We start from the raw sequence: 23,499 nt of genomic DNA on the forward strand, positions 1-23,499 counted from the left end.
AAAGAGGTCTTTTGCAGCAGATTTGCCCAATGCAATACGTCGTTTCATTTCTTGACTACTGCTTCCTTTGGTGTTGACTGAGGATCCACGTAAAGTGAAGGCTAGAAGAAGACTTGAAGTCTGGTTTCAGGACACCGGGTTTAGGGGAAGGCTCTCTTTCTCAGCTCTGGGGAAGACTCTCTCTCTGTCATCTTTGGGGGAGGATCTCTTCTGGTTTCTGTAGACCTAGTGTTCCTTGATTCCTTGGCAATCCCCATGTGGCATGTACCTTCCCCTCCATTTGTGCTTACTGTACGTCTCTTTTTATATCTCAAAAGTGAGTAGGTTTAAGACACATCCTATACTGATAAGATCTCATTAACATAACAAAGAAAACCCTGTTCCCAAATGAGATTCCATCCACAGGGTTAGGATTCTAGCACATATTTTGGGGAACACAATTCAGTCCATCACATGCCCTTTACAGCTGTCTTGGTGAAAGTCTGGGTGGGTTTTATCGGATGTGTAGGTGTGTGTGTGTGCCTAGAGAAGTCCTGCCCTGGCTGATTTAGATGTCTTGTGGGCAGGAAAGGGTCCCCCCGCTTTGGTTGCAGTGCTGTTCAGAGAAGGTGTCTTAAAGCTGGTGGCTGTGATGTGAAGAGGAGCCTGCTTGTTTCTGCCTCTGCAGACATGGGTCAAGGCCAGGGAGTGGGCACCTTCCGAGGCCGACTGTGAGTGTGTGGTTTTCTTACCAGGGAGGGTCACTTAGGTGACACCGTGAGTCTCAAACGGAGACCGCTGGCATTCACCAAGATACCTCCCATGGTGGAAACACGATTAATATGTTCCTAGCCATTAAAAGACTTAGTCCTCAATTCTTAGAAATCCAGCTACATAAATTTTAGCTGTAAAGGAATGTTGCATAAGCTGTTTAGAAATTTTAACTAATTTCAGATGATTGCTTTTTCTCCCTGCATTTTCTAGAAGATTCTAGGAGATGGACTGTTCCATTAATAGCGTGAAGGGAGGCAACTACACTTTTAGCTTGGAGTTGTGGGGGGTGCGTCAAATAATGAAAAAAGGCCTGAGTGTGCAGGGGACTTCAGCACTGTGTCTCAGTTTGGAACTCTGAGTTGCGAGTGATGTTCTAAATGGCAGTATTGAAGAAAGTTCTGTATGTTAACAATGACAAAGATCAGTTGATGAATTCCCCTTAAATGGTACTTAACTCTTGTATGTTGTTGTTGTTAGGTGCCAGCAAGTGGGTTCCGGCTCATAGCGATCCTGTGCACAACAAAACGAAACACTGCCTGGTCCTGTGCCATCCTCACAGTCATTGCTATGTCTGAGCTCATTGTTGCAGCCATTGTGTCAGTCCATCTCATTGAGGGTCTTCCTCTTTGTTGCTGACCCTCTAGTGTCCTTCTTCAGGGACTGGTCCCTCCTGGTAACATGTCCAAAGTATGTGAGACGAAGTCTCGCCATCCTTGCTTCTAAGGAGCCTTCTGGCCGTACTTCTTCCAAGACAGATTTGTTCATTCTTTTGTCAGTCCATGGTATATTCAGTAGTCTTCACCAACGCCATAATTCAAAGGACGCTTGGATCAGGTGCACCTTAGTCCTTAAAGTGACATCTTTGCTTTTCAACACTTTAAAGAGGTCTTTTGCATCAGATTTGCCCAGTGCAATACATAGTTTGATTCTTGACTGCTGCTTCCATGAGTGTTGATTGTGGATCCAAGTAAAATGAAATCCTTGACAACCTCAGTCTTTTTTCTGTTTATCATGATGTTGCTGTTGGTCCAGTTGTGAAGATTTTTCTTTTCTTTATGTTGAAGTGTAGTCCATACTGGAGGGTGTAGTCTTTGATCTTCATCAGTCAGTAAGTGCTTCAAGTCCTCTTCACTTTCAGCAAGCAAGGTTGTGTTATCTGCGTATCGCAGGTTGTTAACGAGTCTTCCTCCAGTCATGATGCTGCGTTCTTCTTCATATAGGACATATTACTCTTGGATGCAGAATATTAAAAGGATATGTTTTCCTATGCTGCAGAAAGTGACTAAAATTGCATGACTAACATTACCTTGGTTGGTACCTGGCTCCAGCCTAGGATAAAATAACTAATCCTGGTGAAGAGTGTGACATCTCCAGCCTGTGCCTTGTTTGTTTTGAGCACTTTTCTACATGGATTTCCCATTGGTTCAAGCATGTATCTACTGTCTGCATACAAAGATGAATAAGATGAGTGGTTCTACCCTTAAGGACCTGTCAATCTGATGGAGGTGGACAGCTGTGGACACAGCTAGGGAGACTGCAAGACTGAATAACTCTGGACTGTGATAGAGGTGGAGTCCCCGGGTAGTGCAAATGGTTAATGTGCTCAGCTGCTAACCAAAAGGGTGACGATTTGAACCCACTCAGCAGCTATGTGGGAGAAAGACCTGGTTATCTGCTTCGTAAAGATTACAGCCGAAAAAAACCCTATGGGGCAGCCCTACTCTGTCATATGGGGTCGCTATGAGTTGGAATTGACTCAACAGCACCCAACAAGGTGGAGTCCCTGGGTGATGCAAGCAATTAATGTTCTCAGCTGTTAACCAAAAGGTTGGAGGTTCAAGTTCACCCAGAGGCACCTTGGAAAAAAGCCCTGGTGATCTACTTCTGAAGAATCAGCCACTGACAACCCTACGAGCAGAGTTCTTCTCTGATACACATGGAATGTTACGGAGTAGACTTGATGGCCATTGGTTATGATATTGTGTGCTGCTGAGTTGATTCCAACTCATAGCGACCCTATAGGACAGAGTAGAACTGCTCCATAGGGGTTCCAAGGCTGTAATATTTGCAGAGGCAGACTGCCACATCCTTCTCCTGCAGACAGGGCTGGTGGGTTCTAACTGCTGACCTTTCGGCTAGCAACCGAGTGCTTTAACAGCTGTGAAACCAGGCTTCTTGTAGTTATGACAGGTACAAAAAATGTGTGAGAGTCAGGGAGGAGTTTCTAGAGGAAGGGAAGGCACATGAGTCTGTCAGGGTTTTAGGAAGATAATTCTGAAAGTGAGTGAAGAATGAATCAGAGGTGACCAACTAGTTTGGATATTAAGGAGGTGGAAGTGGGAAGGAAGGGAGAGATATGAAGGACAGTGTGGAGGGAGAGATGTCTTAGTAACTTGGCAGTTGGCCATGGAACAGGAAGATGGGACAAGAGAAGACTCCATCATTTCTGTCCTGGTTGACTTGAAGGGTGGTGATTGGAGTTTGACACAAGGCAGAGGAACAGTGTGGAAGGATGATGGGCAATGCGTTTGGTTTTGGTACTGTTCCTGGAGCGTTGTCAGGATGTCCACAGGGGCATGTCCAACCGGCAGTTGGAAATGATTGTCGGGAGCCTCAGAGAAGGAGTGTGAGGTGGACCGTTGCTGAGATGGAGACTGATTTAGGACACAGGACCACATCTGGAACTACACCTGGGCTTCTGCCAGACCCTCTAAGTAAAATTTGACTTTGTCTTTGTGATTGGGGTATAGGTAGGACGACGGAGGGGTTACTCCATCATCTGATCTTTTCTTTTCTCCCCCGGGGGTTTGGGGGCTGCTGAGTTCCAGGGAGCCCTGCTGGCAGTCACCTACATCCTTCATCCCACCTGTTCTCGGAATCAGCTTGGCCTCTCCCCATCTGCCCTCACTTCCAGCCTAGACTGAAGTATTTTCTGTTCTGGCAGTCAGTCACAAATGTGTAGTTTAAGTTTCTAGGTGTATTTAACTTTAATATTTAATTGAAATGAACTATTCTTTAATAGGTATGATACGTTTTCCTAGTAACTGCCCCTACTCTACCTGGATCTGTTCTGAACACGTTCCTAGGCCTCATAGGTCATTTCTCCCTCTGGTTAATTTCTGATCTAAGGATACTTAGTTGGGGCCTAGGCGTCCTGGTGGCGCAATGGTTAAGCGCTTGGCTGCTAACCGACAAGTCAGCAGTTCAAACCCACCAGCCGCTCTACAGAAGAAAGATGTGGCAGTCTGTTTCCGTAAAGATTACAGCCTTGAAAACTCTGTGGGGCAGTTCTGCTCTGTCCTATAGGCTCGCTAAGAGTCAGAATTGACTCGATGGCAACGGGTTTGGTTTTTTTTTTTTTTTTTTTTTTTTTTTTTAGTTGGGGCTTGTTCTCTGCTTTAAAGCTGTATTGGAGTATTATTCTACTGAATCTTAGCATGTTAGAGGTGGTGGCAGCTTGGAGACAGCCAGGCTGAGCCCCTTACCTTAGTGACGAAGAAGTTAACCCAGTTGTCATTTTCTTGTCTGAGGCCACACAGCTGTTAGAGGCAGAGTTGGAACCAGGACCAGAGCCTTTTCCTATACCCTGTGCTTGTGCTGCTGGCCATCACTGCCCCGACCGGTCAGCCCTTGCAGGGCCGAGAGGGGAACGTCACTTGTTCCGTTGGGACAAGTACGGGGGTAATTTTCTCTCGTGTGTTGTAGGTTGTTATGGATTGAAATGTGTCCCTCCAAAATGTGTGTTTTAAAATGTGTGATGTAATCACAGTTGGGAATAGGGTTTTCTTTGTTATGTTAATGAGGCCATGTTTGTGTTGGGTGTCTAAAGCCATTCACTTTTGAGATACAAAAGAGCAGGTTAGGCAGAGAGGAAGACCACGGGGAAGACTGACAGTATCTAAAGACAACGGAGGGAGACCAGTCTCCAAGCCCAGGAACTCCAGGGATGGCTGCTTACAGAAGCTGAGACAAGGTTCTTCCCTCTGAGTGGACAGAGGGAGAGCCTTCCCCTAGAGCTGGTGCCCTGAATTCAGACTTCTAGTCTCCTGAGGAGCCCTGGTGGCGCAGTGGTTAAGAGCTTGGCTGCTAACCAAAAAGGTTGGCAGTTCAAATTCACCAGCTGCTCCTTGGAAACCCTATGGGGCAGTTCTACTCTGTCCTATAGGATTGCTGTGATTTGGAATCGACTTGACAGCAACGGCTTTGGTTTTTTGGTTTTAAGTTCTAGTTAATGAGGCCTTGGTGGTTCAGTGGTAGACTTCTTACCTTCCATGTGGAAGACCTGGGCTCAATTCCCGACCAGCACACCTCATGTGCAGCCGTCACCCATCTGTTGGTGGAGACTTGCATGTCACTGTTATACAGAATAGGTTTCAGCAGAGCTTCCAGACCAAGATAGACTAGAAAGAAAGGCATGGTGAGTACTGCTGAAAATCAGCCAACGAAAACCGTGTGGATCGCAACAATCTGATCTGCAACCCATCATGGCGATGGTGCAGGACTAGGCAGTGTTTTGTTCCATTGTGCATGGGTCACTGTGAGTCAGGGGCTGACTCATCAGCAGCTAAGAACAACAGCAAGGTCTAATTAAACTTTTGTTTTCTCCTGAAATAATTTCATAGGTTGATGTTCTTAAGGCGACAGCCCTCCCTCTACTGAAACAGTTTGGGATTGATGGTGAATCCTTTGAGCTAAAGGTAAGAATGCATGAACTTTGCCTATATCTATCTGTGTAAAATGTTTCCTTTTCTTAGGAATTTGGTTTGTCTAAGTCTGTGTCACGTTTGAAGTCCCCATTCTTCAGAAGACCCACAGGGCTCATGATCCAAGACTGCAGGCTTGAACTGAAAGGAAGCCATAATGGCAACAGCACCCAAATTACGTTGTGCTTATTTTGTGGTGGACACTGGTGTGAGCGTCTTACCTGTATCAACTCGTTTACCCCTCCCAGAGAACTGCCCATGGTCACTGAGCTGATAGGCAGTGGCGCCAGGATTATGGCTGTGCCACCTCTGTGATCTAGGTGACCTAGATGGGGTTTATGTCCGGGGGCTCTTAACCTCCATGCTCAGAGGATTCTCGCATTTCCAGACCTAGTACAAGTAATTTAGCATCTGTCTGTTTGCTGTTGAAAGGAACCACATCAGTCCACTGTGGTGACCCTGGATATCTGAAGCCTTTTAGTGTGTGTTTCCTTAATTGATGTTTTTAAACAGGGCAAATGACTTCATTTTTATTTAGTGAGTAGAGTTTTGATAGCTCAGAGGGAAAAAGAGCTCCTGAATGTTGAGTGGACTCAGCTGATGAGCTAGCTAAGGAGGAAGCGGGTCCCAGTGATGGAGGGACCTGGTCAGGGTTACTGAGAGAAATGGCGGGGCCAGGACTTTGACCTGGACGCGTGGGCTCTGTGTCCGCTGCCCTTTCTGATTCACCACCGGCTGTCCTTGCCCAGCACGCAGCCTCTCGACACGAAGCCGTGGTTGGTCTTGGCGGGGCTGAGGTGGTGCACACAGAGAGTTGTCTGCCTGATGATGTGCCCCTGGTCTCCTCTTGCTGGGCTGGGAGTCAGGGTGGGTGATGATGTGCCCCTGGTCTCCTCTTGCTGGGCTGGGAGTCAGGGTGGGTGCTACTCTGCTGGGTCCTCACTCCCTTCTTCTTGCCTGGCTGCAGATTGTGCGGAGGGGGATGCCCCCTGGAGGAGGCGGCGAAGTGTTTTTCTCATGTCCTGTCAGGAAGGCACTGAAGCCCATTCAGCTCACAGACCCAGGAAAAATCAAACGCATCCGCGGAGTGGCGTATCCTTTGCATTTGGTTTAGAGTGCTTGTTGTTTTTTGCCTCTCCAGGGTATGAATGACTAATAAAACTTTACTTCTTCCCAGGCTGTTACGTTGTAGGTATGGTGCTTTATTTTCTGGCTCACTGGCACTAGACTGATCGATCGGTTCTTTTTTTTTTTTTTTTTTTTTTCCCCCACTTTACACTTAAGCAAATAGCTCCTGGGTGTGTGATACTTTCCTTAGGCGTTGGTTTGGGAGCCACAAAAGCAGTGCAGTCCCCCGCCTCAGAAGAGCCCTTCATCCATGAAGGAGACATCCACAAACACATAGTTGTGATGGAACAGGTGAAATGATAGGGAAGTACGTAGACTGGGCGGCGAGTGTGGCCAGTCTGTCGGGAGGGCTTCGGAGGGCTGGGATATCAGTAATAAACAACCTCTACCTTAGTGCTTACTGTGTGTGCGCCTCACGATCACTTCATGTTTGTGTGGGGAGCCTTCCTCCGCGCTCCCCAGGTTGGTAGATACCCCTCGGGGCCAAACATTTCAGCCACTGCTCTGCAGAGCTGCCCCCTTGGCAAACACCTCCCAGGAATGTGGGTTTGAGTTGAGATTGTCGTCTTTGGCAGCTGGGGAGCCTGGCAGAAAAGAGCCACCTTTGGAAAAAGCTTTAGTTGGTTTTGCAGTTTTTTTCCTGCAAGCAGGTTGGCTTGTGGGGCTGAGCTTGGAGATGTATATCCCCGAAGGACGCCTGAGTTGGGAGACAGTAGCCCCACTCTGTACGCTTGTGGCTTTAACTGAGTTACCGCCAAAGCTCATCTTTTCCCTCTTGCAGTCCAGGTGACCAGCCAGGGCCCGGGCGGGAGCGGGGGTTGGTTCCTGCCAGCAGCTGGGGCTGGATGGGGCTGTTACCTCGTATTTAATGTCACCCACTCCTGTCTCCCTGCCTGATGTGGAGAAAGGAGCAGTGTTTTCGTTTTGTGGCACTGACCCAGTAGCCATAAATCCGCAAACCCAGAATGCTGGCTTTCATGATTCTGTACAAAGTAGTCGAGGTAGAGGCAGGAGAGGGAGTGAGTTGGAATTTGGGGGACGATCTGGTTTCCTTTCCCTGACTGCAGGGAGGGTATTTCGCGGAGTGTCTGTCAGTCTCTCTGTCATATGCGTGCACACACACTCATCTGTACCTGAAGGGCAAGGGTCCCACGTGGACTTTAGCTATGAAATTGCCTCTCTTGGTTAGGTGCTGTTAATATGGTGCTCCTAAATAGACTTCACAGTGGTTAAGAGCTCGGCTGCTAACCAAAAGGTCGGCCCTTCGAATCCACCAGCGGCTCCTTGGAAACCCTGTGGAGCAGTTCTACTCTGTCCTGTAAGGTCGCTGTGAGTTGGAATTGACTCCATGACAGTGTTTTTTTTTTTATTACATAGACTTCAGTAGGTTCACAAACCCTGAAATCATCTGCAAAATTACGTGTGCACATGTGTTTCTGGGGAGAGGGCCCATAGCTTTCATCAGATACTCAGCGAGGTCTCTGACTTCTGGAAGGGTAAGAACCTCTGCTTTAGGATCGAGGCCTGGACGAGTGATAAGAAAAGCAGAGCTGACCTTCCTTGGGCTCCTGCCACATGCCAGGCGCCATGCTCAGCGCTTTATCTGCATTGTTCCATGACCTTCCCAACCCTGGAAGGGGGGTGTCAGGCTTACCCCTGTTTCACTGACAGGAAGTGGAAACTCAGAGAAGTCGGTGCCTTTGACCCAGAGTGATGCAGTTGGCTGGAGCCAGGGCTTGAACACAGATAGTGTGGTTCTGGAACTCGGCTCTGAGCCATTCCACTGTAGGGCCTCCACGCCAAGCCCAGTGGCTCCATCTGGGATGTTGCTGGCTTTGAAGCACCTTTACCTTTTTCATCTCACTGCATTCCATCACAGGCTTCCACTTGTCCCACATTGGTGCTGCCACCCACCTGGCCTCCACTTCTGTGGGGGAGGGGGGAGGAGAAGGGAGGTGTCTTTTGGAAGAGGGAATTGTGTAATCTTGAGCAGGCGACTCAGTTCTGTGTACCAGTTGCCCTCACAGTAAACCCTGGGACTAGAATCACTGGGCCTCATTGCAGGGTTGCTGGGAGCATGACCCATGATGATGGTGGACGTGAGAAACCTTGGCGCTGGGAATGCCGTGGAATTCTGTGTTAGGAGAGCAGTGTCTGCTGTGCTTTTCCGGGAGAGTGGACAGCCTCAGGCCTTGGAGGACAGCGCCTCCCAGTCCAGAGGGCATGTCGAGACCCACGGCTGTTTGTCGGAGCTGTCTGGGACGTTCTAGACAGAAGAGGTGGTGTAACTGGGCTCTGTGTGCCTGTGTTGAAAAATCCCTCGTTGCTCTTTCCTCATTCCAGGTTTGTCCTTTGGAGCCAGTCAAATATTTATCGAGCATTTCTAAATACAGAAGTAGTGTGTTAGGGAGCTGTGAGGGCTACGGCAGCACGGGCCCTGTCCTGTGGGTTACGCGGTCTCATGGACGAGCAAGAGCGGAATGCGTGATGTGAAGGCAGGTGTGGTGAGTTGAAAGAAGACCAGCCAGGTGCTGGCTGGGGGTTTGAGGAGAGATGGAGAAGTGGGAACTCGGGCTGGGAGAACGAGGGGAGGGGTGCAGGGCAGGAGGTTGATGGCACCAGGTTGTGAAGGAGCAACTGAGTAGGGATTTTCAAGGCTGTGACCATTCAGACACAGATCGTCAGGCCTGTCTCCCAAGGCTTCTCTGGGCGGGTTTGAGCCGCCAACCTTTAAACTAGTAGTTGAGCACTTGTGGATGATACAGGCTCCTTACACCTACACACGCCCGTGCATACATACACACGTGCACACACAGTAGGTATAAGGAGCCAATGGTATCCACAAATGGGATAATTAAATCTCGAAGGATTGGCAATAGGCTCTGTACATTAGAAAAACCTTTTTGGATCTTTATAAACAGCATTCACCATACTCCTTCACTAAATATTTTCTGCTTCCCCTGAGAACAGACTAGGAGGCTGATGGATTTGGCCGCGTCAGCCCCGATAGGGGGTTGGTTCTGGCCTTCGGTTCTTGAGAGAAATACTGCTAGGTTACAGCAAAGGGGACAGACGGACCTAACGTGTTTTCAGAGGTGCTCCTTCACAGGGAGCTTAGCTCAGGAGGTGCAGAGGCAGGTCCCCTCACTCAGTCCAACATTGAGTGGAACCGTCTCTCGGGGAGGGGGTGCACAGGAAGTCTACTGGGGTTGGGGAGCGTTTACTTCATAGTTTCCAATTCTCTCTTGTTTGGGTTTTTCACCATGAACATCATCTAAACCTTTTATAATAATAATGTAAAAAAACCTAAGTTATGGTACTGTAAAGTTAAGTCATTAAATGTAATTGGAAAACAGAATGACGTTAGAAGTCCCCGGTTGTTACTGTTCTTAGTTGCCGTTGATAGGCTCCGAATCATGGCGCCCTTAATGTGTAACAGAATTGAAAGGCTGCCTGGCCTGCGCCCGCCATCTTCATGATGGTGGTGTGTTGGAGTCCATTGTTGCCGCTTTGGTGTCGATCCATCTCACGGGGGTTCTGCTTGTTTTTGTTGGCCCTCTGCTAGCGACATTTGTTACTACAGCTCCACAAACATCTCCCGGCTTTACGACTGACGCTCCTTGCTCTGGAGTCCAAGCAAAGTGGTTTCCTTAACTCCGGGTTGCAGGTACTCCGTACGAGTGTCCCCTCAGATGGCCAACCGGATCGTGGATTCCGCAAGGAGCATCCTCAACAAGTTCATCCCTGACATCTATATTTACACAGACCACATGAAAGGCCTTAACTCTGGGAAGTAAGTGTCTGTGCATTTTGGGAGCTTAATTCTGAAGCTACCCTAATCTTCTTAACATGCCTGTTCGAACTGAAGTTAAAACTGCTAGCTCTGAGGTTGGCAGCCAGAGGAAGTGCGATTTCAGAATTAATTACCTTCTGTCACCAGCAGGCATTCCTTGGGCGCCTGACACATGGAAAGCGTCCTGGTGGCTAGTGCTAGGAGGCTGAGGGAACCCTGCCCTCAAGGAATTAACCCTATTGATTAATAAGCAGTGCTTCGAGCTTTAAATCTTGCCTGCACTCTGTTGCCACAAAATATTAGCGTGAACATCTCTTTCCACTCTGAGTAAACAACAGTGTAGGGAAAAGAAATCCCTGGTTGTATAAGTGCCGGTCGGCTTCTCTGTCTATCGGTGGGAACAACACCCCTAGATTCGGAAAACTTGCAGATTTGGATTCGGTTTAGTTAAAGCCTTTGCAAAAGACCTCACTTTAGAAAATAAAAACAAAATTAATGATAACCTGTGCAAGGAAACTAGGCTTTCGTTGTGTATTTAGAAGCCAGGAAGGAAGGAAGCAATTAAAACCAATTTTTTTTTATTAGGAAAATTTCAAACATACAGAAGAGTTCAAAGAATAGTACAACGGACACCTGAGTATTCCTGCCACCTGTAGTTACCAGTAGATGGTTGGCCAAATTTGCTTTTCTTTGTGTGTGTGTGTGTTTAATTGTTTTGTTTTTGCTGAGCCATTTCAGTGTGAATGGAGACATCATTACACTTTAGCTCTAAAGTTTTCAGCTCCTAGAAGTAAGACTGTCAGAGTCAGCTCAGTCTGGGGTTGACCGCCGTGGGTTATGAAGTCAAATTTTCCTGAGTGGTAGCACAGTGAGTCCTTCTCCCAGCTGGTCCACCTGAGGTTTCTTTAACTTCAGCAGATGAGAAGGAAGGAGACAGTAGGAGGGGGTGGGGTGCCGCAGGCTCTGACCTTCAGGAGACCCAGGCGAGACAGGAAGTTGATTTCAAAACTGTGGCCATGGCTCATAGTCCAAAGCTGCAAAGGTGGTGGTGTCAGAGGTTGGGGAGTTGGGAAGGCCAGCAGTGAGTGACCCCAGCCCCGGGGTGTAGTGCCCCAACAACAGCCACACTGTCCTCAGTTATGCAGTAGGAGTGATGATGCCTGTATCCCGGGGTTACTGTACAGATGGGAAGATCACGTATGATCACGTATGTAGTGTGTCTTGGGTACAGTGTCTAGCACAGAGCAGGTGCTGCTGAAATGGTAGCTGCTAACGCTGCTGTTCTTTCCTTTCCCCTCTTGGCAGATGGGTGGGAATTAAGTGACAGCTACTCTCTGTAGGAAGGGGATTGCAGAGGGAGGCGGGAGGTAGGGAGGAGCAGAAGCTGTCTGATGGCCTAGTCTTGACAGCCCCCAGACAGCCCCACTGGACAAAGGGTGGCCAGGAATGAGCAGAGCAGGCCCGAGGACCACGCTGCCCCAGCTGGAGCCTGGCCTTTTATAGGCCAGTGACTCAGATGACCCTACCAGTTGCTGTTGAGTTGACTCAGACTCGTGGCAACCCCATGTGTGTCAGAGTAGAACTGCTCTATAGGGTTCTCCGTGGGTGATTTTTCGAAAGTAGATTTGCAGACCTTTTATTCAAGGTGCCTCTGGGTGGACTCGAACCACCAACCTTCTGGTGTGCAGCAAAGCACGCTAACCATTTGCACCACGCAGTAGCCCTTGTTAATGCTATTATATGCTGCTGATTCTTAGAAACTCTCACAGTAGGGTCTTTTACAGTGTTGGCGGGGTGGCGGGGAGACAAGAGGGCAAGGGAGGGCTAATAGGAAAAGCAGCGTGAGCTCACATCTCTCTTGGTTCCACCATGTGTGCTCTAAAATAAATAAATAAATCCAAATCCATTGCCATTGAGTCAATTCTGACTCATGACGATCCCATGTGTTACAGAGTAGAGCTGAGCTCTATAGGGTTTTCTTGTCTGTAATTTTTAGGGAAGCAGATCGCCCCTTTCTTCCAGTGCTGGTGGGTGGGTTCGAACTGACAGTCTTTCAGTTAGTAGATGGGCACAAAAAAACCAAACCCACTGCCGTCGGGTCTATTCTAACCCATAGCGACCCTATAGGACAGAGTACAACTGCCCCATAGGGTTTCCAAGGCTGTAATCTCTATGGAAGCAGACTGCCACATCTTTCTCCTGCAGAGTGGCTGGTGGGTTCAGACTGCTGACCTTTTGCTTAGCAGCCGAGCGCTTAACCGTCATGTGTATTTCTACTTTAATAAGGCTTGATGGAACCCGAAAGAAGCCTCCAGACAGAATGCCATCAAAAGATGTTTGTCTTCTTCCCCTTGGCTGGCGAGCGTGGACCCCACATCATTAACCCTGCTCAGTGTCTGTGCCTTCGAATCCCCAGGTCTCCGGGCTTTGGGCTGTCACTTGTTGCTGAGACCACCAATGGCACCTTCCTCAGTGCTGAGCTGGCCTCCAACCCTCAGGGCCAGGGCGTGGCAGTGCTTCCTGAGGACCTCGGCCGCAACTGTGCCAAGCTGCTGCTGGAGGAGATCTACAGGGTACGTGCCCACCTCTGACATTCATCACCTTGTTCCTGTGCCCCAGCACTTTCCTTCCTCTTCCTGGGTGTAGCCCAGGGAGTCAGCCTGTTCCTGTAAATAAACAGTTGATCATTAACTGGTTTCATGGATTGACTGAACTGGTCAGTGAGCAGAGACTGAGCCCCACAGGGTGGGGACACAGGGCAGGTAGGTTTGAAAGGTGGGGAGAGGGAAGAGCTGGAGCAGCATTGCAAGGGAGAGAGAAGGTACAAGAGCAGAGCAGGTGACAGGTGACAATGGCAGGGCACACCTTGCCTTGACTAAAGAGGGGACCACCTCTCAGCACCCCCCTCTTTATTGCTGTGTGGGAAGGGGAGCTCATTGTTGTCAGATTTTTCAAGAGAAGCTGGAAATCTGGGTTTGTATGTGACCCAGGAACCAGGTCAAGAGGACTTGGTAACTGATGAGATGTAAACGAACAAGAGGGTTCTATCAGATGCTCCAAGCTGGTAAAAATGAACAGTGCCTCCCAGAAAGATAGGCTTTTATTACCCCTTCAAACCAGTTCACATCACAGACTGTAGAGAATCAATCCAAACAACATAAGGTATTTTCATCCCGTTAACAATTAAAGATCACAGTCACACAAAGGAAGTCTCAAGGATTAAAAATAGAACAAAAACTTGGGCTCGGCATGATGAAATGGTTTAAAGCAGAACTTGACTAAAGGAAAAAATAACAACCTAATCCGGAAGGCATGTTTTCCTCTAGTGGGCTAGCGGGCCATGCTGATCCCTGCAGCTCATCATCTGCTCATTGTTGGGGCATAAAACCACACTCCAGCTGTGCCCATGGCTCCCCCAGGTCTGTTCTGCAATGTGGCGCCTCCAGATCGCTCCATGTCTACTAGAAAGAGATGGAGCATCCCCCAGTCAGAGAGGGCTGGCAGCTACCACTGGGCCAGAGGGAGAACCCCCACAAGGCAACAGTCTTGCTGTTGTTGGGTGCTGCTGAGTCTATTTTCAACTCACAGGGCCCAATGTGATAGAGCAGAACGGCCCCATACAGTTTCTTAGGCTGTAATTTTCACAGGAACAGATCGCCAGGTCTTTCAACCATGGAGCCACTGGGTGAGTTTGAACTGTCAACCTTTTGATTAGCAGCAGAGTGCTCAACCACTGTGCCACCAGGTCTCCTTCACAGGGTTTTAAGGATGTTCCCATCACACAGATGTTTCTTTCCTCCCAAACACGTAGATAACAAGCACTGCCAATTATGTAACTGGCAACATAACCTCCTAATCCCCAAAAGCTGACCCCCAACTTTTAGTTACTAACAGTCTTTCAAAAATCACTCAATTTAGCATTAGAAATAGAGCTGCTTTAGCATCAGAAACACCTGAGGGCAGGCCTTGAGCGTGGAGGGCTGTAAAGGGGGCTTCCCCCTGGAAGGGCATGTCTGTCAACGGACAACTTCTTCCCTCCACGATTCTCAAGCTGATGGAGACGAGAAGGGACGGGGCACTCTCCTAACGAATAAATACAGGCCCTTCATCTTCCACTTTAAATTACAGCGACATTAAATCAAGGCTTTGAGGACCTGGAAATTTTAATTAACTCAGAAGCAGTTCATCTTTACTGCTCTACCCTGCAACCAGTGAGACATTTTCAAAAATACTGACTTGGATTTAGAGAGTGGATGACAGCTACAGGCTGTTTTCCTTTGTGAGGCTTTGTTCACCCCCAGACATTGCCTTCCCACCATCATAAATACAACGAACCAATGGCAAAGGAAGCACGAAAAGAAAATCAAAAGGACCCCGGTAGCTCAACCCTCAGTGATAACTATACATTTCCTGGAACTGATGATACTTTTTTGCTTACACTCAGTGAGCTGATGGCCCCCAGGCTGCAGCTTTAATACAAAGGGAAGGCTTCATTTTTCAATGCATACACTTCAGTAAATGGGTGTCTGTTTGTTCCCATAGTTTCCAAATTACAGTTGCTTTAATGAATTGTACTCCCTCAAGTAGTTTAAGTAGTTTAGGTAAGATTACTGGTTTTTTTTATTATTTAAATTTTATTGTGAAAATATACATAACAATACATATACCATTTCAGCAATTTCTGCATGTACAATCCAGCAACATAGATTACACTCTTCAAGTTGTACAACCATTCTTGCTGTCCTCTTCCAAATCATTCTGCCACACTAACATTATCTCAGTGCCCCCTAAGCAGAAACTTCCTCCTCTTCCCCACCACCCCAGGTAACCACTGATAATCTTTGGTGTCTATGTAATATTTCCTTATTTTGTATAAATGAGATCATACAATATTTGTCCCCTGGTGACTGACTGACTTTGCTCAGTGTGATGTTTTCAGGGTTCATCCATGTTGTGGCATGTATCAGGACTTACAGCTGTTTATGGCTGAGTCGTATTATAAGATTTACAAACCTGGTGTTCTGTTTCGTCACTGCTCGAACTTTCTCGTCTGGTATTTTTTGGGTTCTGATATTCTGAGCATACCTTTCCTTTCCTTTTCTCCTCTGTTTTGTTGGTTTTCCCTTTTCTGGTTTGCACAGCGATTACTCATTGACATGTTTGTGTTTACAGGGTGGCTGTGTGGACTCAACCAACCAGAGCCTGGCCCTGCTGCTCATGACCCTTGGGCAGCAGGACGTTTCCAAAGTCCTACTGGGACCACTCTCCCCCTACACGTAAGTGCTTTTCTTTCAGCCTTCTTATTCTGTCCAGTTTAACTTTCTAATTGCATGAAATGACCAGGGCGCTGCCCTGTGAGCACCTGCTTGTTCCCATCCGTAAATGAGCCAGCGCTTGAGTCTAACCTCGTGGTGGTTCTTACTCGCGCTGCCGTGTGAGCACCTGCTTGTTCTCATCCGTAAATGAGCCAGCGCTTGAGTCTAACCTCGTGGTGGTTCTTACTCGTGCTGCCGTGTGAGCACCTGCTTGTTCCCATCCGTAAATGAGCCAGCGCTTGAGTCTAACCTGGTGGTGGTTCTTACTCGCGCTGCCGTGTGAGCACCTGCTTGTTCCCATCCGTAAATGAGCCAGCGCTTGAGTGTAACCTCGTGGTGGTTCTTACTCGTGAGGACTTGCCTGCCTGCCTCTCCTGTAGTTTTCATCCTTCGACCGGCCACTCCCATGTCATTTAAGCTGCGTGGTATATAGTGGGTGTTTCTTCTTTTGTCTGTGCTTTGGATTTTGTTTCCACGTTGGAGGTGAACTCCTGGCTCTTTTCTAATTTGGATTTTGTTGTTAGTTTTTTAGTCCCTCTCCTTCCCAGCAATCTCAGTTACTGTGGCCCAGAGGGCTGTCTTTTTGTCCAAGCTGATCATGCTGGAGTTGGCTAGAACAGATTAAGGAAGAGGCAGAGTTCATAGTAATGCTCCTGGCCCAGTAGGGAAATCGCAGAGGTGGGTTTGGGACCATTGGGTGTTAGCAGAAGCTGCCTGCTGAGGTATAAAAGGGCAAGCGCTCTTCAAAAAAGAGCAGCTCGTCAGAAGACTTGAATTACAAACAGCGCAGTGAAAGAAGCTTTTCCCAGAGATTGTAAGAGAGGGTGCCTAAAAACGGCTGATCTGAGTGCTGGTATGCATGTGCGTATGTGTGTGTGCATGCCCTCATATACGTATGCACTCTAGCGTGTACACGTATGGGCTCAGACACCTAATGATCATTATATGGCCATCCGCAGGAGGGCGGTCGAGGTGGGCCTTGTGTGGGAGGAATTGTTTAGAGATGAGACTGAACTGCCCTTTTTCGGTTATCATGGTACCGATGCTGTATGTCTGAAAGGTACAGTACTGTGATAACTGAAGAATGGCGGTGCCATCACGTTGAGAAAGGGGCCAGGGCTGCATGGGGTCCCCATCGGACTGTGGCTTTGCAGATGTGGAAACCAGGAGCTTGGAAAAGATATTTTGGGTGGTTGGTGGTGGGAGGTGTTTATGGAACAGGGACATAGAAGAGAGAATGCGTTCTGTTCGCAGTGGGGAGACTGAGAAGCCCGAAGCTGGTGAGGGCCATACTGTCTTCTGAGACCTTGTGAAAACTGCACAGGACAGGAAACCTGAAATTGAGTAACCCTGGGTAGCGTGCTAACATCGGTAGTCAGAATTACTACAGTAGCTTTCGTAGGTAAGGCATTTGAGAGGAAGGCAGGGCTGGGAGTGCCGTGTCCTGAGTGTGGAGATCCACTCCCCATGGGGACCTGGCTGGAAGCGGCTGTGTGGGCTGACAAGGGCCCCTTTAGCTCACCTCCTGGCTGCCGCTTTCTCAGCCCCTGCTCAGGGCAGCGGAAGGCCTGGCCACGCACACACTGCAAGGTTTGTCTGCAAACGTGTGTGGTCGTGGGCATGGGCTTTGGCAGAACGTCATGTGAAAAATGGAATGTATGTTTTTATTTTTCCTTGAGGTTTTGGGTTTTTTTTTTTTTTCACTTTTGGAAAAATTTTTTCAGTCTGGCGCCAGGGCTTTGTACGCGCTCTTCAAGCCAGCAGCCTCCTCAGAGGTTGGTGAGGATGTGACTGGACATCTTTTAAAAGTCCCCATGTCCTGCATATACTCCCTCACCAAACATTAATTGCAGTGTCTTTACTTTCAGAAACTTTGCCTAAAATTAACACCTCTCCTGGGAAAACAAAGAAGCCTGCTCTGAACGGAGCTCTAAAGGAGCAGGACAAATTACAGAATAAGGTGTTTTCAGATGGGCTGTGGGTGTGGGGGGAGGCATTCTTCTCCCTCGGGTTCCCTGCCTCCCAGGGCTTTATGCAAGGGGGGGCTTGCCCTATGTGGGGGTGGATAGCCAGCACAAGGAGGGTGGTGGTGGTTAGCTTCTATCGAGTTGGCCGCTGATTCATGGCAACCCCATGCACAATGGAATAAAATGCTGCCTGGTCCTGCGCCATCCCCATGATTGGCTGCAGATCCAACCATTGTGATCCATAGGGTTTTCATTGGCTTGTTTTTGGAAGTGGATCACCAGACCTTTCTTCCTAGTCTGTCTTACTCTGGAAGCTCTGCTGAAACCTGTTCAGCATCACAGCAACATGGAAGCCTACACTGACAGACGGTGGTGGTTGTTCATGAAGTGCATTGACTGGGAATTGAAGAACCTGGGACTCCTGCATGGAAGGCGAGAATTCTATTACTGAACCACCCATGTTCCCACGAGGAGGGGCAGTGGGGTTTATTTTCAAGAAAGCTGTATCTGTTTGGGGCCCTTTTTCCTATTTAACCACTGCAGAGGGCTCCAGCAGCCCTACGTGATGAAGAGCGAAAGTGGGAAGGAACATATGTCCTTCAGGGACCCAGTCGGCAAAATCAACCTTGTATTCGTGTGGACAGTGGGGGTGGGGCAGGGGCAGAATCTGTAGTCACGGTGGGGGAACAGTTTGTCCTGGTTGGATTCAGGAGCTTTGGAGACTACATTTATTTATTTCTGTGTGCAGCTAAAGTCATAGAAGTCTGTTCTTAAAGCCTAAGGTTTTTTTTTTTGTTTGTTTTTTGTTTTTAAATTGTGCTTTAGGTGAAAGTTTACAGTGCAAATTAGTTTCTCATTCAAAAATTCATACACAAATTATTTTGTGACATTGGATGCAGTCCCCTCAATGTGACAGCATTCTCCCTTTTCCCACCCCAGGTTCCCTGTGTCCCCTCATCCAGTTTTCCTGTCCCTTCCTGCCTTCTCGTTTTGCTTTTGGGCAGGAGTTATCCATTTGGTCTCATTTATTTGGTTGAACCAAGAAGTACGTTCCTCACGTATGTTATTGTTTGTTTTGTACGCCTGTCTAATCTTTGGCTGAAGGGTAGGCTTCGAGAGTGGCTTCAGTTCTGAGTTAGCAGGGTGTCTGGGGGCCATCATTTTGGGGGTTCCTCCAATCTCTGTCAGACCAGTCAGTCTGGTCTTTTTTTGTAAATTTGAATTTTGTTCTGCATTTTTCTCCGGCTCTCTCCAGGACTGTCTGTTGTGTTCCCTGTCAGAGCAGTCGGTGGTGGTAGCTGGGCACCATCTAGTTCTTCTGGGCTGAGACTGGTGGAGGCTGTGGTTCATGTGATCTGTTAGTCCTTTGGACTAATATTATCCTTGTGTCTTTGGTTTTCTTCATTCTCTTTTGCTCCGGATGGGATTGGACCAATAGATGTGTCTTAAGGTGGCTGCTCACAAGCTCTTAGGACCCCAGATGCTACTCACCAAAGTAAGATGTAGAACATTTCTTTATGAACTGTGTTATGCCAGTTGACCTAGATGTCCCCCGAGACCATGGTCCCCAGTCCCCAGACCCAGCAGCTCAGTTCCTCAAGGTGTTTGGATGTGTCTAGGAAGCCTCTCTGGCTTTGCCTTGATCAAGTTGTGCTGGCTTTCCCTATATTGTGCATTGTCTTTCCCTTCACGAAAATTGACACTTATCTTCTATCTAGTTAGTGATTTCCCCTCCCCATCTCTCCCCTCCCTCATAACCATCAAAGATTGTCTCTTTCTGTGTGTAAAACTTTTCTTGAGTTTTTATGATAGTGGTCTCATGTGATATTTGTCCTTTTGTGATTGACTTGTTTCACTCAGCATAATCCCCTCCAGATTCATCCATGTTGTGAGATGTTTCGCGGTTTCATCATTGTTCTAAACCTCAGATTTCTAAAGAGAACCAGAAGCAAGACTCTCATTGGTTCAACAGTGTATTTCTTCCGGCAGTTTGTACTTGTTTTGATTTGTATAAATAGCTTTGTAAATGTCTGTTTACAGAGTCCTGGAATTGAGGAGGATGTTTTTTCTTTCAGCATTGCTTTCAAACCCTTACTGGAAAATATGTGAATCTATATTCCTCCGAGGAGCCCTGGCAGTGTGTATGTGAAATTATTACAACCGTCTACTTTGAGGCATGTGAGATAGGAGGGCCTAACTTGCAGGAAAACGTCAAGACCGAAACCAAAACTGTTGCTATGGAGTTGAGTCTCACTCATGATGACCCCATGTGTTGAAGTAGAACTGAGCTCCACGGGGTTTACTTGGCTGTAAGGAGCCCTGTCGGACAACGGTTAAGCGCTGAGCTGCTAACCAAAAGGTTGGTGGTTTGAACCCACCCAGTGGCTCCTCAGGAGAAAGACCTGGTGATTTGCTCCCATGAAGATTACAGCCCAGAAAACCCTATGGGGCAGTTGTACTCTGTCACTTGGGCTCACTCAGAGTTAAAATCAGCTGGAGGGCACCTGACAGCAACAACATATTCCTCCCTTATTTTCTTCTTCCCGCTGTTTCGCTTCCGGGGACTGCTCTTGGTGGTTTTCTAGGCTACTGAAAAAGCAAGTCTGTATGTGAGAAAGTTTTCAGGAAGGACAGAGGTTTTTTTTTCAGCAAAATAAAATAGTATTGGTGGGATACGTTCAGACTACAAGCTGGCACGTGGAGACTTTCTCTTAAATTTGTTGAGTTTTAGGTGATTTACATTTGGTGACTGTGGTTCTGCTCTTCCTTCAAAAAGCTTGATTTTACAGTTTGTCGTTAGCTGCTATCGAGTCAGCCCCCAACTCAGGGTGACCCCATGCACAACAGAACGAATTGCTGCCCGGTCCTGCACCATCCCCATGATCAGTTGCGGATCGGGCCATTATGATCCGTAGGGTTCCCACTGGCTGATTTTCAGAAGTCGATCGCTAGGCCTTTCTTCCTGGTTCATCTTGGTCTCAAGCTCCGTTGAAGCCTGTTCAGCATCATAGCAACATGCAAGCCTCCACTGACAGTTGAGTGGTGGCTGGGCATGGGGTGCATTGGCTGGAAATCGAACCCAGGTTCCCCACGTGGAAGGTGAGAATTCTGCCATTGAACCACTCCTGCACCCTCCAGTTTTACAGTTTAGGGAAGATTTGTACTTTATTTAAAAGTAGGATTAGCAGCAAGAAGAATATCAACAACCTTCTTAATTAGCACTTTCAGAAATTATTTGAGAGAGCAGCCTGAGGTTACCAGAGCTCTCCGCATTCGGCCAGTGCACAGGCTTTGCAGTCCATCCTGTCTGGATTCAAGTCCTGGCCCTGCCACAGAGCCACCGTGAGACCACGGACAAGGCCTTGGGCATCTCTGAGCCTCAGTCTCACCTGAGACAAAGTGGATGATCCTGAAGTCGTAGACTTGTGGCGACAAGAGTGAGGATTAATGAGGGCAAGTACTTAAGGCTCCAAGCAGTGTACCTACCAGGGGCTTACCCTAGTGCACCCCCCATCCTGCCCATCTGGGGAAGTCCCTGTTCCCTGCTTCGGTCACTTTGAAGACCGGGAGTCCCAGGATACTTACCCTCCGTGGTCTTAGGCCTTGACATCAGCTGTAAATCATCTGCTCGTCTATATCAATCAGGAGTCCCTGGGTGGTGCAAATGGTTAGCACACTTGGCTGTTAACCGAAAGGTTAACATAGCAACCCTATGTACAACAGAATGAAATACTGCCCAGTCCTGCACCGTCTTCACAGTCCTTGCTATGTTTGAGCCCATTGTTGCAGCCACTGTGTCAGTCCATCTCATTGAAAGTCTTCTTATTCGCTGACCCTCTACTTTACCAAGCATGATGTCCTTCTCCAGGGACTGGTCCCTTCTGACAACATGTCCAAAGTACATAAGATGAAGTCTCACCATCCTCATTTCCATGGAGCATTCTGGCTGTACTTCTTCCAAGACACATTTGTTCATTCTTTTGGCAGTCCATAGTATATTCAGTATTCTTCACCAGCACCATAATTCAAAGGCATCAGTTCTTCGGTTTTCCATAATCATCGTCCAGCTTTCCCATGCATATGAGGCAATTGAAAACATCATAGTTTGGGTCAGGCTCACTGTAGTCTTCAAGGTGTCATCTTTGCTTTTTAACACTTTAAAGAGGTCTTTTTCTGCAGATTTGCCCAATGCAATGTGTCATTTGATTTCTTGATGGCTGCTTCCATAGGCATTGATTGTGGTCCAAGTAAAATGAAATCCTTGACAACTTCAGTATTTTCTCCATTTATCATGATGTTTCTTATTGGTTCAGTTGTGAGGATTTTTGTTTTCTTTATGTTGAAGTGTAATCCATACTGAAGGCTGTGGTCTGATCTTCATCAGTAAGTGCTTTAAGTCCTCTCCCAGAAATCAGCCATTGGAAAATGCTATGGAGCATTCAGGGTTGCCATGAGTTGGAGTTGATCCCGTGGCAACTGGTTCTAATCTATAAATCGATACTCAGTTAAATTTGAAATTTGTGACTAACTTTTTTCAGTCATGTTGCTAAACTACACACATCTTAATATTCCCAAGAATTCTGGAAGGTAGGTGTTTATTTAACAAGCATTTAGGTGTTTACTGTGTGCGACGTGTTGTTCTAAGTGTGCTGTTACAAATACCAATTCATTTAGTTTAATGATAACCCTCTGAGAGTGATGAAGGCCGCTACCATTATCAGCTCCATTTTACAGGTGAGACAGAGGCACAGATCTGTCCAGTCACGTGCCTGGCTCGCAGTCAGGAAGTGGGGCTCAGACCCGGCGGTTAGTTCCAGAACCTGCACTCCCCTGCATCGCCAGGCTCGGATGTAAGAGCTGGCTTCCACCCACAATGTGGGCTCCACGCGTCTCCTTGCCTGAGGCCGGCTTCTGTACTGCCTCTCTCCTGGAGAGTCCCCGCGTCAAATTCTGCAGTAAGATGATCTTCTGTCTTTAGTTGGAAGTCTAAAATAAACCACAGCACCTTGTTTTTTTTTTTTAATTTTAATGTTGTACTTTAAATGAAAGTTTACAATTCAAGTTAGTCTCTCATACAAAAATTTATACATACATTGTTATGTGACCCTAATTGCTCGCCCTATACTGTGACAGCACACTCCACCTTTCCACCCCTGATTTCCCATGTCCATTCAACCAGCTTCTGACCCTTTCTGCCTTCTCATCCCGCTTCCAGACAGGAGCTGCCCATTTAGTCTCAAGTATCTACTTGAGCTAAGAAGCAACACCTTGTTTTTAAGTAAATGACCTCTTTCTGCTACTCGTGGAGGTGCTGGGGCACTCAAGCCTGCTGTTCTCGTTAAACACTGGCCCATCAGGGGCTCTCAGCTCACTCGGTCTGAATCACAGTGATGAGATCCTGTATGATTGTGCACGGGCAGATTGGGCTGCCGCCCGAGCCTGCTGCCGCCCGGTTGTTAGCAGATTCAGTTGCTTAATGCTGTCCGCTAGCTAGCGCGATAACACTCCACCTCACATCTGAGGAGTGGTTGAAATGCTGGAAGGAGTTCCTGGGTAGTGCAAAAGTTTAACGTGCTCAGTTGCTAACGGAAAGGTTGGAGGGTCAAGTCAACCCAAAGGTGACTCCGAAGAAAGACCTGGCGATCTACTTCCAAAAAATTGGCCGTTGAAAACCCTTTGGAGCACATTTCTACTCTGACACACATGGGGTTGCCATGAGTTGAAATCGACTTGATGGCATTTGGTTTGGTTTGGTTTTAAATGCTGCAAAGTCCCGTCACCTTTGTTATGCTGTTTGAGCCTGGGAAGTTACTTGGCATGTAGTAAAAGTAAGTGATATC

At 47.6% G+C, this 23,499-nt stretch overlaps 1 protein-coding gene across 3 annotated transcripts in view; it reads left to right on the plus strand.

Moving 5' to 3' along the window:
• The window catches only part of RCL1 (RNA terminal phosphate cyclase like 1), a 49,761-nt gene that overhangs the window by 20,862 nt on the left and 5,400 nt on the right, over positions 1–23,499 (plus strand). For all 3 annotated transcript variants that reach the window (XM_004373477.2, XM_023728589.1, XM_023728590.1), the window contains exons 4-8: positions 5,376–5,450; positions 6,424–6,548; positions 10,252–10,377; positions 12,794–12,950; positions 15,550–15,653. In XM_004373477.2, coding sequence (XP_004373534.1) covers positions 5,376–5,450; positions 6,424–6,548; positions 10,252–10,377; positions 12,794–12,950; positions 15,550–15,653 — 587 coding nt within the window. The remainder of the gene's footprint in view (positions 1–5,375; positions 5,451–6,423; positions 6,549–10,251; positions 10,378–12,793; positions 12,951–15,549; positions 15,654–23,499) is intronic.

Source organism: Trichechus manatus, unplaced genomic scaffold (assembly GCF_000243295.1).
Source record: "Trichechus manatus latirostris isolate Lorelei unplaced genomic scaffold, TriManLat1.0 scaffold00025, whole genome shotgun sequence".
Taxonomy (NCBI): domain Eukaryota; kingdom Metazoa; phylum Chordata; class Mammalia; order Sirenia; family Trichechidae; genus Trichechus; species Trichechus manatus.